At 37.8% G+C, this 15,965-nt stretch overlaps 1 protein-coding gene across 2 annotated transcripts in view; it reads right to left on the minus strand.

Moving 5' to 3' along the window:
* Nucleotides 1-5,360: 5,360 nt before the first annotated feature.
* Nucleotides 5,361-15,965, minus strand: part of ZNF644 (zinc finger protein 644) — a 44,000-nt gene continuing 33,395 nt past the window's right edge. Inside the window, exons 7-9 of one of the 2 annotated variants that reach the window (XM_065741325.1) lie at nt 13,447-13,569; nt 6,418-6,520; nt 5,361-5,959 (exon numbers count right to left, since the gene is read on the minus strand). In XM_065741325.1, the coding sequence (XP_065597397.1) occupies nt 5,767-5,959; nt 6,418-6,520; nt 13,447-13,569 (419 nt within the window). In that variant the 3' untranslated portion in view covers nt 5,361-5,766. The remainder of the gene's footprint in view (nt 5,960-6,417; nt 6,521-13,446; nt 13,570-15,965) is intronic. The other variant, XM_065741331.1, reaches the window with a different exon arrangement.

Below are 15,965 nucleotides of genomic sequence, written 5' to 3' on the forward strand. Positions count from 1 at the left end.
CTTGATCAGGTACTCAGAACCCCATCCAGCCTGACCCTGAACGTCTCCAGGGACAGTGCACCCGCCGCCTTTCTGGGCAACCTGTGCCAGTGCCTCAGCACTCTGAAACCAGGACAGCAGTTGTACAGCTCACGCTGCGGCTGGGACACAGCCTGCTCGGGAACCAATGGTGTCTGACATCTGGGAGATAACTAGAAAAGCAAACACTGCTTCAAAAAATTCTAACAGTCTGTGTATTGTAAATCTGGCTGCTATGGTACTGCATATACCATATACATCTGAACTGTATATGATCCTCTAACATTGCTGCTACTTTCAATTTCTAAGGTTACATGAAAAAAATACTGTGCACCATCACACAGCCTCCAGTGCCCAGTGCTCAACACAGACACAGGAGGGCAATGGAAACCCAGGGCTCCTCCCCACCCTGCATTAAATTATGCACAAACTATGACATTGTGCAGGAGGTTACAGGAGCCCACGGGTTGCTTGCTTGCAGCTAACACTGCATGCACGTGGGTGCTACTACTCAAGTACTGCTGAGATGCTTGCACTCATACAACTGAAATCATGATTTAATTTCCTAAGACATTCTTACCTGCCATATTCATCATTTATGGGTAAAAGAAAGATCTCCAAGTCTTTGCCAGCCTTTAGCACGTGTTAGTTTCCCTTTGCTCACAGAAGCCAACCAGCTGCTTGTTCACAAAAATCATTCAAGCAAACGCTCCACATTTTCAATATTGTTTTTGGAAAGGCTACCAGGAGGAAAAAAAGACAAAAAGGCAACAGCCTACCTGTGTGCAGGCAAAGCAGAAACACGGCACCAAGTGTTCAATGCCAAACACTAGAGACCTCCAGGGCTGTACAAGTTTGGGGTTTTGCTCCGCGTAGTGTGTCTTCCAGTCACTTTAAAATGCGCGATCCCACTTTGGCTCCATGTAGCATCGGAAAGCAGGTCATTAGACACACTTGTGAAGCAAGCAGCACTCTGTGTTCACACCAATGACAGCTTGTACGGCTTGCCCCAAAAAGTGCCAGGCCTGTGGAAAAGGACAGTCAGCAGTGCTTACCTGGGCTTCACAGAACAAGAACTAGGCAGGGTATCTGTAGGTGACAGTCCCCATTTACTTGCATGAGAGATTCAGCTTCACAACTGGCGCCCAGCTCTGGTGACGCTCCCTCCACCACCAACCCTTGTTTCTCGTCTCCAAGACCAGCAGGACTTCCAGCCTCACCACCAGCCTCTCAGCACTTCAGGCTACAGCCAGCACATGCCCTCCTTGCCTCTCCACTCAGCTGTTCAGGGAAGCAGACCCAGGTTAGGGTGGCTTAGCAGAAGCACGCTGTGCACGCTCACCTCAGGGCAAGGGGAAGAACACCAAGCAGCCCACAGTGTTAGAAAGGAACATTTTATTGCAAGAAATTACAGACCTGGCGCTCTGGCCAAAACGTTTCCATTACATTGAAATTGCTACCCACAGATCAGGCAACAGCACCTACAAAGCACGCAGATCGAAATACCTGAACTCACGATGCAGTCGACCTTTTTAATAAGTACTGTTCTAAATAGATTTTCTTTTTTTTAAACAGAATCAGGACTATGTGAACTGGTTTTCAGAACAGGAAACTAGTGGTTAAATATCCAGGCCGCTAACTACTGTGGTAAAAAATTGGAAGTCTGACAACGGTAGTGCTGCTCAAGTGAGGAGGCTCCTTTCACAGCCCTTACAACTTATTAAAAAATAAGTACTTGTTAATTACTTTTATTTTTTCCACGTATTTTCAGCCATTTTTTCCCCTGTAGATTTTCCAAATCAGGTCAAAGTCTGAATTAATGAATAGCCCCTTTACAGTATTACTGACTTGTAGGATAATGTAGGGTGAGCCCAGAAAAAAGCATTTGTTTCACAACAGCTCTGTAGGAGCAGCCCTGTAAAGCTGGCCTTCCCAAGCTCCGTGCACACACATCTCAGAGCCTCAACTCACACTGTTCCTCCTGTGAAGCACTTACCTCAGACCTTGATTTTCCTGAGCGTGGCTGAAAATGTAGGACATCAAACATAAGAAGTCTGACCCAGGACAAAAATGACAGCTGTTCTAATCCCTCTCTTCGGCACTTTTCATGCTCCCTCTCCCTTCCTCAGTAGCTACTGACTCATATACGCTTTCACTGCCACCACGAGGCCCAGTCCTGACACCAGGGCAAGGTGAGCCCTGAGCAAGCATTAGTTCCTCCAGCACGCAGGGCTGGACTGCCTTGGCTCGTGGGTGCTAACCACCTACCTCACTGCACAAGCCACACAGTCCATATGAAACAGTATATGGCCAAAAGGAGTAAGTGCCTGAGGACATTCTGCTGCTTAGTTTTCCACACATACAGTCTGAACACACTACCAGTGGTTACCACAGACACCTGAAAAACACATTTCCAAAGTCTTGCAGAAACCTCTTTCAAGGAACGCAAGAAGAGCTTATTTAATTACTATTAGTTTTTAAAGATGACTTGGAAATAGCACTGGATTTCTGCTTCCCTGACTTGAGTATTCTGAAACTTTTCCTAGCTTTCCAGAAGCTGCTACTTAAAGGAGCCTTACCAGAAGGTAGGGTAGGTGTTGGAAGAGGAGAGCAACTCCTGATCTGTGGAAGATAGCGATTCAGAACCAAAACCGATCAACCACCACCACCAAATATGACTAAAACCTGCAGTCTTTAGCCTGACGCAATACAGCCAAGGTGAGACTCGTGCTTGTGCAACTCCACAAGTCCTGCCCTTCAGCAGACTGCCACACAGCTTCTCCAGCCTAGCAGTACACACGAGACAGTGAGACTGATGCCAAGGTCTAAGTGTGCCACACAGACCTCAAAACATGAGACCTGTATAATAAAGTGACTGAATTAATCAACTCTACCCATTCTATTAGAACCTCTATAACTCTGGAAAAGTGGGGTTCTATCTCCCAGCAGGTACTGACAAAAGATGTTTACTTCCAAACAACAAAAAACAAGAAAACAAATAGCCCCATTTTGGACCTATAAGCTGAAGAAAGCTTGTGCACTTCTTGTTTGATCATTCAGTCCATATCAGCTTTATATGCAATGAACTTAATAATCAGAGGACTTCCAGTACTTCTTTCTACATTTCAAAACTGTATCAGTGAGGATCTGATGTAGGCAAGGCAGGAACACCAACAAAAAACACACAGCTGAACACCCAAGCAGCTCCAACACACACACCCAAAGCCTGCCAATGAAAGCAGCTGCTCCTTACCAGAGGATGTCATTTTGGAAACCAGCCAGGACTAGAGCTTCCTGCTCTTCAGACACAGCTTTACATTTCTGGTTCACTACTGGGGCTCAATGAATCAGAAAAATTTAACTAGATTTACTATTACAAATCAAGTTTCTTTCCTTTTTTTTTTTTCCTTTTTTTTTTTTTTTTTTGCAAATGCTAAATTCTGCATGGTATGGCTTTACCTTATAAACATTCTAGATAAATATAATTTGCACTTAATTGGATTCTTCATGTTAAACAGCAACAGAATCTGGTGCTCAAAGGCACCTTTTTTGGTGACATGAGTAAACAACCACTCAATTAAAGCATTACAAACATTAAAGATGATCTGATCACTTCCCTCTGTTTCAACATGTTGCTGTAAATATTTCATTTTCACACCATATAAAAAAATCCCACAATTATATACAAATTCAGTTTTTTTAGTCAGTCTGTATAACACATAATATGTCTGCAATACACTTTAACGTTCTATTTATCTTTCCTAAAATCTCTGAAGTAGTTTTTATTTGTGGCCTTCAGGTGGACTGATGGGCGTTTTCCAGGTTAAACCAAACCAAACCAAACCAAAACCCAGGAGGAATACATTTGGACAATGAAGTTTATGTTAACAGTAGGAACTTGTACAGTAAAACACCTGACAGCATTAACTGAATGACAACCTTGCCAGACATAGGATGGCCTTGTCTCAGGACTCCATCCTCCACAACTGCTTGTTCTTAGCTCATCTATTTTATCAGAACGTTAACAAACCTCGTGTGTTCACTGCACACGTACAAGGCAGTCAGACACCGCTCGTATTTTCCACCAACCAAATGCAATGTGTCTGAACAAGTCATTTTATTGCAAGTAAACTTATTTTTACTTCAGATAATGAGAATATTAATTTCAAGCAAGACAAATCCATTTCACAAACTTAATTCACACAATGTAAATAAATGCTTCACATTATAGACATTTAGATTTTCTTTAAACCTTTTTTATTTAGAGATTTTTCTGGTAAGGAGATATACCATAGGAAAGCAATTTCACTGGCAGTGAGGTATGTATATACTCTACCAAAATACTCCTCTTGCTTTTAACTGCTTTTAACTTTATTTACATATAAGGAAAATATCAATGCATATCCTTGGCTTAACTACAGTATTAGTTACCCTATATGAGTAAAATGAAATGTTATTTGCATACAAAATTGATTTGTAGAGGAATCGGACTTATGACTTAAACAAAAATCATGTTTCGAAGACAGTCTGAATGAACAAACACAATTCAGCATGACCAAGACACCTGCACCATATTTCCATCCTCACAGCACATTTATTTCAGTAATTCTGTAAGTAGGTCCTTAGCATGAGCATAGTGTTACAGTTTTCATACATATAATCACATCCAAAACAAGCTCTAGAATTTAAGTTGTAAACATTCTCTTCATATGTAGAAACATTTCAACCTGTGTTCAAATTTTCTAAAATGATCATCCTTTTAAACAGAATTATAAATGAAAAGTCTACTCTAACCGTGTAGTGAGCAATGCTTATTAGTACATTTCTACAGTGTTAAATAAAATAGTAGAGAGGCAAACTTCCGTAAGCAAGTCAGACTTTAAGTAAATCATCATAAAGAACAAACTTGTTAACAAAAAGATGCTTTGTAATAAAGAAAGTTGGATTGAATCTACTATGATACAGAAACATAAGGGTAAATACCATCTTTGTTGACAAGTAGGAGGTAGCATGGATGCACCACTTTATTGTCAGTGAGAAATGCAACTGAAGTAAAGAATATTTCCTTACCACAAATTTCCAGTATTATGTACATATTTATCTTAGAAATTTGTTTAGACAAGTTTCCCTCCACTTTTTAGTACAAAAAGCCTCATGTGATTTAAAAAAAAACACTTACACACCTAGATAGAAGAGTACTAATTGCCCTATTTGAATGAAACAGTCTCTTGAACTATGAAGTAACATGGTATTTAATGCCCTAAAAGTTGAGTAAATTGTATTAGCAGTTCTTGATAATATACAAAACACTACATACATACAAACAAAATATAATATCTTATTTTACTATGCATTTTTTTTTAATTTTTTGGAATAAACAGAGCCTTGATTTGGGTAACACTGCAGAGAACGTGGGTTCTTTGTTTTATTAAAATCTGTCTTTTAAGTACCCATGTGCAATGATTTAAAAATGGCTGCCATACATGTAATGGTCTTGTATTGATAGTGAACACAGTAACTGACAAAAAACATAATAAACCTTAAAAACACATCTTCCACCCTATATAAAATATAAAGACTACTTACTGTAACTGTTAAGTATTCAATTTATTTTGATGTTACTGTAATCCACTTCCTCTATTTTTGCCTTTAGGATTTATAAACATAATTTAGTGTAACAATTTATTTTAAAAAATGACAAAGTATTTCAAATTTACATCCAATTCAAACTGAAAATGTTTTCTCATTCTATGATGCTGCTTCTGCCATCAGTAAAGAAAATGAAGTTTCAGTAATCGAAGCAGGTTTTTTAAGTAGAGATGTGACTTCAACCATGCCAGCTCCAGTCCGTGGAAGATTTGCGTTGACTATGTGTCGCTGCAAGTGCTTTATCCAGTCTTCTTGAACAGACAAAGGTCCTCGAAAGACCAGACCACAAAACCTATGCAAATATTAAAATTGTTCCATCAAGATACATCTAGAACTACTCACAAATTTTCCAAACAAAAGCCTGCCTCTATATATTTAGCTGAAAATCTTAGTTTTAGAGCTCATCTGTAGTAACCATACATAACAACATACTGCAGTTTATGCAAGTTATGCTCCTATGTTTGTGGTATTAGGAATAACAATCTGATCTCTTACTTCAGGTTTCTTTTGAAGAACAGAGTATTACTCTAACAAGACAAGTAAGATTTCAGAGAAATGGGAGCTGGCAATCTAATAACTATGTATGATCGATTCAAATTATCTGGTCCAAATTAATGAAAATAACTGCTTTCCCCCCAAGTCTTATCCAATATCATCACAAACATTACAGAATATAACCTTAAATCTTCCTACAACTAAAATTAGCAAGCTCTTAAGAACACAGTCTTTCAAGTAAAAAACCCTATGTACCTGCATCTGAGTATGTAAACTTCATCAGCACTATGAGGTAATGGCAGCATTTTTTTCTTGCTTCCAGATCTTGACCTTGACTTCTTTTGCTTACAGTCCAAAGCTAAGAAGAGAGAAATTTCCACATGTAAAAACCAGTATTTCAGTCAGTGTTACACCAGAGATATTCAGTAAGTATTCCCTATGGAAGTGGTAAAAAGATAGCTACCTCCTTGTTATTGTATGTTTAATTATGGTTACATTCCAAAACAATTACAACATGCTATAAGAAATGTGCTGGTGAAACATGATGCCTTCCTCCCCACCTCCACCTCCTTCTTTAAGCACAGCACTTGCAGTTTGAAAGACTGGATAATTGACATTCAGCACTAAACTGCTGGTTCAGTATCAGCAGGCACCTGCTAACTTCTGGAATTATACAAATCACAAAGCACCATTGGAAATATCCTTTCATTCAAAAAACACTGTCAAAACGTGGAACTTGTTTTTTAATTCAAATAACACTGTAAGACCACTCATGTTTAACCAGGTTGCATCTTTGCAAAGTTGTAGCTTTCAGCTAATGCAATGAATTTCTAGTTTGAATGCAACACGTGTCATCTGTTTTTAACAAAGCAAAAATTTTTTCCTTTTGTATACTATGAATGAATTTCAAAAGGAACTTCCTCCTCACTCCTGTCTGAACACATCTTGTGAAAATTATGTACTGATCCTTTACAGTAGGAGACGGTATCAGAACAACCAATGGGGATGGCGAGGCCATTTTTTTTTTTTAATTTGAAAAGCATTTATGAAAGTAATGTGTGTTATCTGGAAACACACAGCAAACAGGTTCAATTAGCATTAAAAGGTTGATACCTTCCATAAATAGATGCAACGGGAACCTATAAAAAAACCTGGAGTTTCTAGGATGTAGCCAAAGTTGGAGGATGAGGGCATTAAACTGAGTTAATATTGGTCCGATGTAAACAGCTGATGAAGGCTCAAGAAAGACAAGAAGTATGGATCTGTGAAGTGTTAACTAAATGTTCTGTATTCTGAAACAAGATCCTGATACTAAAACTACACAGAAATCTGAAGGACAGTAGTAAGTGATATTGATACTAAAAAGGCATGTGCTGTGCTACTGAGACATCTTAACAGTGGAATTCAAAAGCTGTTAAACTTGACTAAATTCTGACTCGTAACAGAAAACAGAAAAATAAACTGCTTAGCATCCTGAAGCAAAAGACGTCATCTGTGGAGGCAAAACATGCTGATTTAAAGGACATACAAACAGGCTCAATTGCATCCATCATTCTTCTTAAGTTTTCCAAAAGAGCACCTCTCAAACCCGGCTTTTACCCTGTAGCTGAACTTTAAACTCATAGACACACCAAGCATTTCCCATTTCCACCCCCAGATTCAAGATTCTTAACAGTATCTTGAAAAAAAATGAACAATTTTTGGAGGCTTGAAGGAACCAGAGAATGAATCAGACTGTAGTCAAGTAGAAGAGGAGACACCAACCTAAAGAAACTTCTGTCAGACTCCGGGTGAAGCCATCATTACAAAGATGAGATTCAACAATGTTGGTTTTGTTTTTTTCTGATAGTATCAAGGAAAGCAGTCTCAATATAAAGCCAGTGAGAGAGAAATGAGACTAAAGATAACTTCTGAAAAAGTGAATAGGTAAGGGGTCCTTACAGCTTCATGTTCTCATCCAAAAGATATCCTTTACATAATTAGGAAGGAAAATCACTATCTTTAAAGCTTTAAGAGTATAAATATTTTGCTTACTGAAACATCAGTAACAACATCACCAGAAATGTAAGCAGATGAAATACTGAAACCTAGACACTCATTCTCTGAAGAGAATTACTTGCATGAAGGAAGACTTATCTGAAGCAGTTGTTACAGCAAAAGCTTTGCCACTGCTGATTTTGCAAAACGTCATGGGAAGGAAAGAAAGCAAAATTAGAAGCTGACATTTTCTTTGAATGTAAAGTTTCACCTGATGTCAGTTAGCTGATGTTAGTTGATACAAATGAGTGAAAAAAACAGTACTCAGCAGGCTCCACCTAGAAAAGCATACAGGCATTTCAAACAAGAACTACTTTGTTTCCTTCACCTTGGCAAACTTAAGACTATTTGTTCCCATCAAGAAATTTGATTCTACTCACACACATCCCAAGCATTTCTGAGTCTTCACCTTCTTATTTGGTTTTCTGTAACAGAGCTCCCAAATAATTTTAAGCATTCGTATATTCTTCTAGGGAAAAAACCCTCTGAACTACTATGAAATCAAATGGACAGCAAGACAGATAAACAAGCAATCATAATACACAAGGAGTAGTAGTTGCTACTTCCTTGAAAGGTATATTTTCCCAAGAACAGTTACAAAAAAAAAAAAAAAAGAGCAAAACAAACATATGGACATCTCTGCATCATTTACTACCGACGTTCTAGACAGAAAATACAAAATGGAGAGCAAAAATACAATGAGACTTCAAGAAAAACAATAATCAGATAACTCAATGCACTCTTAGCATGATTTAACTAGGATTGGGCGCAGAACACTTGCACAGCAAGAAGCTGCTGTTAAAAAAAATACTAAAATATACTAAAATATTACTAAAAGTAATAAATCTGTGTTTTGCAAGGGGCATTTTTGTTATGTTTGCCTTATGACCAAGTGGACACATTCCTTCACATTGTAGAGTGTGCAAAGCAATATAAATATATTCTGAAGTTAGCCCACTGAAGGAGAACAGAAGTGGAGAAAAAGAGTAAGGTCTGGGTAAACTTGATTGAAAACTGTAATTCCAACACCAGTAATCAAACACACAGACCAGTAACTATCACATTAATTCCACTTCAGTCTACCAGAGAGTAACAACTTTAAATGAAGTCACATGTCACACCTGCTTACACGCTGCTGGCATGACCCTAGCAAGCATTTGCTAACATCAAATAAGACATACTACTGTCTCATCTGTAACAAAGCATGCTCTGAACAAAATTCTTTTGATATTTTTACTGTAAAACAAAGGATGACCTCAGCAGAAAGCATTTTTAGCATCTCGGAGGAGGAGACCAAAGATAACACAGTTCTTTCAATGGAAATTCGGACTGCACTAGCAGTAAATTGCCAGAGAGCTACCTGTAATTATGCCAACTTTGTGGCTAAGACAGCTCCCAAAACTATCATCCTTCATGGGCCTTTCTCCATAAAGGCCCAGTTCCCTCTCTCTAAGCCTCCTTCCTTCAAGATTGGCCACCTGCTGCTTCTGAAAGCCTTTTGTGAACAAGTTGTACTTCATCAAAACTCTGACACAGCATGACAGAGAGAAAACTTATGAAAAACTGAGGAAGATAACCAAACTTTGGAGTAAACTCCTTGAGGCACTCAAGTTCGACTTGACCACAATGTTTAGGAAAGCACATGCTATAAATCAAAAGTCTGTGTGTAAAAACCTACTGCATCTGTGACAGTTTATCAAGAAAGACTGACAAGCAGATGGAGATAGGAGGCTACAATCAGAACTTCTAGGACAACATGAATTATGAAAGTCACAAATGGAGATCCTTAATTCCATGATCTTTGGTCTGAGTCTCAGAATTAAAACAGACCTATGATAACCTGCATGCTCCACTTCTTAGTATCTCCCAAAGTGGAACGCTTTTCTTTTCATAGACTGAAGCCCCATCTTTATTAAGACTTCAAGACTCTGTCATAAAATATGACACAAGTTGAACAATTGCATTCATAAGTGACTCCAGTTAACCATTTAAAAGCGATGCCACGTTAAAAAAAATCCTTCTTGTATATTTATTCACTTTTGTCAAATTCAATCATTTTCTACCTTGTCTCATCATTATTGCACAGTACAATGCAAAAGAAAGCCAGAATTTTTTTACATATACATATTTTTTATACTCCATTAATATAGGCTCTGAAGGATTTTATGCATGCTACATTTAGCCCCCAGTACTGGCTGATCAGCATCTAATAAAGACATGCAAATCCAGAAGATCTCTGATCCCCGCTGTGGTTGCACACACTACTACAGCAAACCCCCTGAAGCTACAGTTGTAATATTAGAAACTATTTGGAAAGGTGGTGGACGCAGAAATCACTATCTCAGCTATACTGTTGGCTCCAAGTCCAAGTCTTTACTCATATATTATTGCTCTCTCCCAAACTTCTGGAAGAGTATTCTCCATCTACAGAAGCAGAGACCAAAGAAGAAGAGAGTGATGACTCCCAGAAAATGACAGCTGTTAGGAAGAGATTGAGTATGAAGACAGAGTCAGAAGAAGTGGAGATGTAAAAAGCCAAGGTGTTAAGACGGAACTAGGAGATTTCAGGTAAGAAGGAGCCTGGAAAAAAAGAAAAGGAAGGAAGCTGGATATCTAACTGTACCAAGAAGGGCAGGATGTGTTTTGAAGATTTTGCACAGGTCTGTTTGATAATCATAAGAGTCAGTTCGACACATACTCTGAGAAACATGAGAAGACCATCATGCAACCACTAGTATAAAAGCCAGTAACTGCAAGAACGAACTCAGTGAAGCATCTGCTATGCAGTGGTGAAGCACAAACTAAGCTCACAAATATTAATTCTGAACAGCCAACAGCCTAGGAAGTTCCACTTCTGAAGGTTTTTCTCCGGAGCCCATTCTCAAAATTTACTATTATGCAACTGTTTCAGTTATAACTAAAAATGTCAAGTTGCATTTAAAAAAAATAATAATTTGGTAACATTTGACTAAATGTAATCAAATTGCTGATTCTGAAGAAAAAGGGCATCTGCTAGAAAAGCAATATGACAACCATCTGTGAGAACATGCAGACAAACTGAATTGAGTAGACCAGAGCATATACTATGGTAGCCCTAGGACAGGCGTCCCTTAGGAGACTCGAACATATTACTGGACTTCTTTAACAGAACAGTAACACCTAGACAGCTCCTATAAAACTGCCACATCATAAGAGAACTAGAGCTTTCGTGTTTGCATGCAACAGTTATTTTAATGACAGCAAGAAAACAAGATAAATATGCAACCAATATGATTTCTTGGTAGTCATGTTTGCTTTAGAAGATGTAAGAAAGACTGTGAAAACTGAAAAAGAAACCTGTATTTAAGTATTGTCATTGTCTCCATAGGAGTTGCAAGCTGAAGCCAAGAGAAGTCGTCTATAAATTGCTCTCAGCCACAACTATTTTTAAAAAGATAAATCGAAATCTGCCCAAGCACAACACTAAGCAAAGTTTTAAACCAGTGTGTGCTACTGAAATCTTGTACAGTTGCCAACCTTCTAGTAAAACTTCCAATGCAGGGTGGAGTATCAGAAAAAAACTATTTAGAAGTGTATTTTATTGTCAACTATGTTTACACTGAACTTGCTCAAATGAAGAGTCAGTTCAGTTTGAAGCAAGCTGTCAAATTTATAAACTTTGCACAGTTACAAAAATTTTAATGGTAACTGCAAAATGAACACGTATGCCTAGGTTCCTTAACATTACTGCTATAACTTAAGTCTCCCTTAAGTCACCATTGATAGTGAAATGCCTTTATCTGTGTGGCATAGGCTAGTACTCTAGATCAGCTCTAGCTTCTGAGATTGGAAGCAAGTTTTTGTTGTTTTTAAGTTTTCTTTCTAACTTCATTTTAAACCAACTTCTAGATCCAATGAACAAGACTCAGGAGTTTTAAATTCTTAAAAAGAAAGTATCAACTGCTCAGATGAGCATGCTACTATTAGCTTGCAAAATGTTTCTTAAAAAACAAAAACAAACAAAATAAAACCAAATAACCACAACACAACACCACAAAACAAAAAACCTTTAAAGCTGAGTTCACATTTCCTGAAAGGAGCTTGTTCAGGATCCAGGCTCTGTGTACTATTTTCTTCGCCTCAGTGTCTCCTTCATTTAATAACTGGTACAGTTTAATGTTCAATTTAAATATAGTTATATTTACCAGTATGTATATAAGCTAACTCACAGGGCTAGAACCATCAAATGACAGCAGTGGTTTTGCTATCATTGTCTTTCTATTGCATAAACATGAAAGCTTTCAGAATCATCAAAATCATACTCTCCTACACAATGGATATTAGTGCAACTGTTTTTCTTCTAAATCCACTGTATTAAAGCATTATATATAACAAGACCTGGCATATTTTAGCCTTTTGCAGAGAAAGTCTGAAACTATTTGTTATCATATACGTAGCATACGATATTTTCCCAGCATTATGTAAATGCCTGTGCTGCCCTTCTGAATTGCCTCATACATTTATAATTTTTCTCTCTAAGTTTTCCTCACTGTATTCCGTGTCTGCTCCACAACTTGCTGCTGACCATACAAAATCCCACTAATCTTAGCAATACTCCAAGTAAACTCAGGATTTTGCCTACAGCCAAGAAAACTGCATGCCTCTGGAAATGAGTCAAATAAGGAATACTAAAAGAATTTCAATATACGTGTGTTTAATAAAAAAGCATTAATAGCAGTGCCAAGTGCTGTACCACACTCACTCTATTGGCAATTGCTCCACAATTGGTTTGTGAACCAAACAAAAAATGAAAACAGCTACAAATACTATGTTGGTTGAAATATACAAGTTGGAAAATTACTTGGTTCTTCCATTTTTTAGCCACAGTATTCTTAGTAGTTATATGTAATATAATTATTTCTTAATGTTTTTAATTGTTGAGGTATTTATAAAGACTTTGCCAGATGGTCAACTAGTTGGTTTGGAAACTGTGATATTGTGGCAGAATGAATTTAAGTGAACATCTCTTAGTTTTGCTTACGTACCTTAAGTGTTGGATCCAAAATAAATGAGTAATAATGAAAATCAGACATGAGAGTGGACAACAGCAACATATCTTTGTTTACAAGTTGCTGAAGTTTTATGGCAAATAAATTGTTTACCAACGGAAGCGTCAAAATTATTTTGAATTAACATATGCTTTTGTCCAGTCTGATGAGGAAAATGTATCATAGACAGACTTGCTTTTACATCTGTAACAAAACATACCTGTCCCAGTCAAAAGTCCAGCACTCTTCTTTCGTGCATAAGCGCGTAAGTGGTTGGACAGGCTAACAGCACTTGTAAACGTCGTATTGCAATGCACACACGTTCTAAGCTTCACAGGCATACCTATCATTCAAAAGAAAACTATAATCCAGTTCTCTCTTCAAAAAATGAAATTCTCAAAGCGTTGTAAAAAGATTTTTTCTGCAATAAAGATGGGTTTTAAATATATTCACTGCATTGATGAAATTGCTTAGTATATTAGCAGGACTGAAGTTAACCATCATTAGCTTTCCATGTAGCGCTTTAAGCCAAACCTTGTTATTTGAACGGAACAGAAAGAAGGCAACTTGAACCCATTAGGCTACTCTGCATCAGATGACTAACAAATTCCTACAGATCTCCATATCACGAAGCTCTATTCCCAAAACACAATCCTGCAATTTGAATAGCAAAGTACTGTTGAGAAATTTCAGAGCTTGTAACATTTCCAATAAAGAGAATTTTTCAAATCCGGTTGACAAAGTGATAATTAAAAGTGTTTTCATCCGTAAGACAAAAAGGCTCAGTACTAAATTCGGCTACTGTTGAAGGCTTAGAGAGAAAGGCAGTAAAGCACATAACTGAACAGCTGTTAGGCAAAACATTTTGTTCAGTGCATTTTCTGCTCATTGCTTTAGATGCGTCACCAATAATGAAAGTTAACGATTCAACATTTTTTGCTTAAATCTCTGCGCTAAATAACCAACAAAGCAGCATGCTTTTATCACAGGAAAACAGTGAAACAATACTGAACTCCTCACTTACCAGACAAAGAAACCATTATTACTTCTCCCCTGTGCAACTCTACCATAACGTTCTCCCTTCATTTTACGAAAGACATACTGTTTCTAGTTCTCCACTAATAAATTATTAGATAAACAGACGAAAAAAAAAACCAAACCAAGCTACTCAGAAGGAATGCCTCTGGTTGCAGTCTTATTTTCCAGCAGCACACAGTGTGCAGTTTTTTTTCCTGGTAAGTTAAAGAAGAAGGTCTGATTGGTTTAAAAAAACAAAAAACAAACAAAACCACCACCACAAAAAATCCAACAGAACTTTTTGAAAACTAAAAACGAGATTGGGAACATTTGCCTTTTTAGGATGAACTGAAGTATTTCAACTTGATGCTAAATAATTTCTCACCAACTCAACTGGCACAGTGCGATCGTTAGTTGTCAAACTGTTACCTCAGCCGCAGATAATTACAGGGCCCCACACAGAACTGTTAGTATTACGTAAGCATGTGTTTATTTTAGCCTGACGGTTCATCACAACCAAACAGGTGCTACTACCCAGTATTCAGCAGTAAATATTAAACAGACAGCAATAACGGTGTCTGTTTTGGCAAGCCTCTCCTTCAGCATGGTTTTTCAAATAATTAAGCCTGTCAAAGACACACTCTCCTGTATGAAGTAACCTCCTTTCTTAAACAATAACCACATATATCCACAAGACATTGAATGTAATTCTGTTCCACCTCGGTCACTTTAGAAAGCCACTTTAAGAAACTGGTTATCATGCCTTCATAGTCCCTAAAAAGAACTTCCAAGCACACTGGACTTCTTATTTCTTTAAAGGTAGACAAGAATATACGTGGAAAAAAAAGTACAACACGCTGCCAATTTACCTAACCTGCATTGGGTAGTAACAAGAAAACCAACAGAATGAAAAAAAAAGACACAGGTATAAAACTAAGATACTTCTCCTCAGCCTAAAGAATCCTGCAGCTCTATAAGGAGGTGCTCCAACAAAGAACAGGAAAATGCAAAGCTCTACATACACATTGAAAAGAATCCTGCTAGAATTCCCCAAGACTAAAAATAACTCTTACGTGGCAAGTAGGTTAAAAACATCACTCTAAAGATCTGTTTTATCAGTACAGAGTACCTGGAAAGTTGATTACAGAACTGCTTTGTCAGCCCAAGTCTCAGTGCAGGGAACATCTTTGTCCCTGGCAGTCAGATGCTGCAGATTAGAACTCTACCAGCTACAGCTGTATTCCAACTAACACACACCTTCACTCAGGACAGACAAGACCTTAAGAAAGCATCAGTTTCTCAGAGCAGCCACAATTTTATAACAAACAATAATTAACCTACGGCATGAGAGTATGCGTGCCTAAAAAGATCAAAATTAGTCAAGAGAAATTAATCAGTTTCAAATGCTATGTGCTAATAATGGCATCGACAGTTCTGTCAGTTCAAGCAAATGCCGCTTTGCACAGATCTCCAAGACTTAAAGGATGTAATTCTCAAACCAGCAGTTTTAAAGCCCAGAAACAGGGTCACAAGCCCAAAAGTTTCAGAACTGTTAATCTACCAAATATACCCGGACACTTCAACACATGGTTACTGCAGGATCTGTCTTCTTCCTTTTTGAAGCTCACTCTGTGCCCACTTTGAATCTGTAAGCCCAACCACATGCACAACAGGTACTACATTCTGTGCCAAAAGCCCTCAGTGCTGAACATTCAAAAAATA

This window comes from Cyrtonyx montezumae, unplaced genomic scaffold (assembly GCF_038088225.1).
Source record: "Cyrtonyx montezumae isolate F1298 unplaced genomic scaffold, pur_monq_1.0 scaffold_1, whole genome shotgun sequence".
In the NCBI taxonomy this organism is placed as follows: Eukaryota; Metazoa; Chordata; class Aves; order Galliformes; family Odontophoridae; genus Cyrtonyx; species Cyrtonyx montezumae.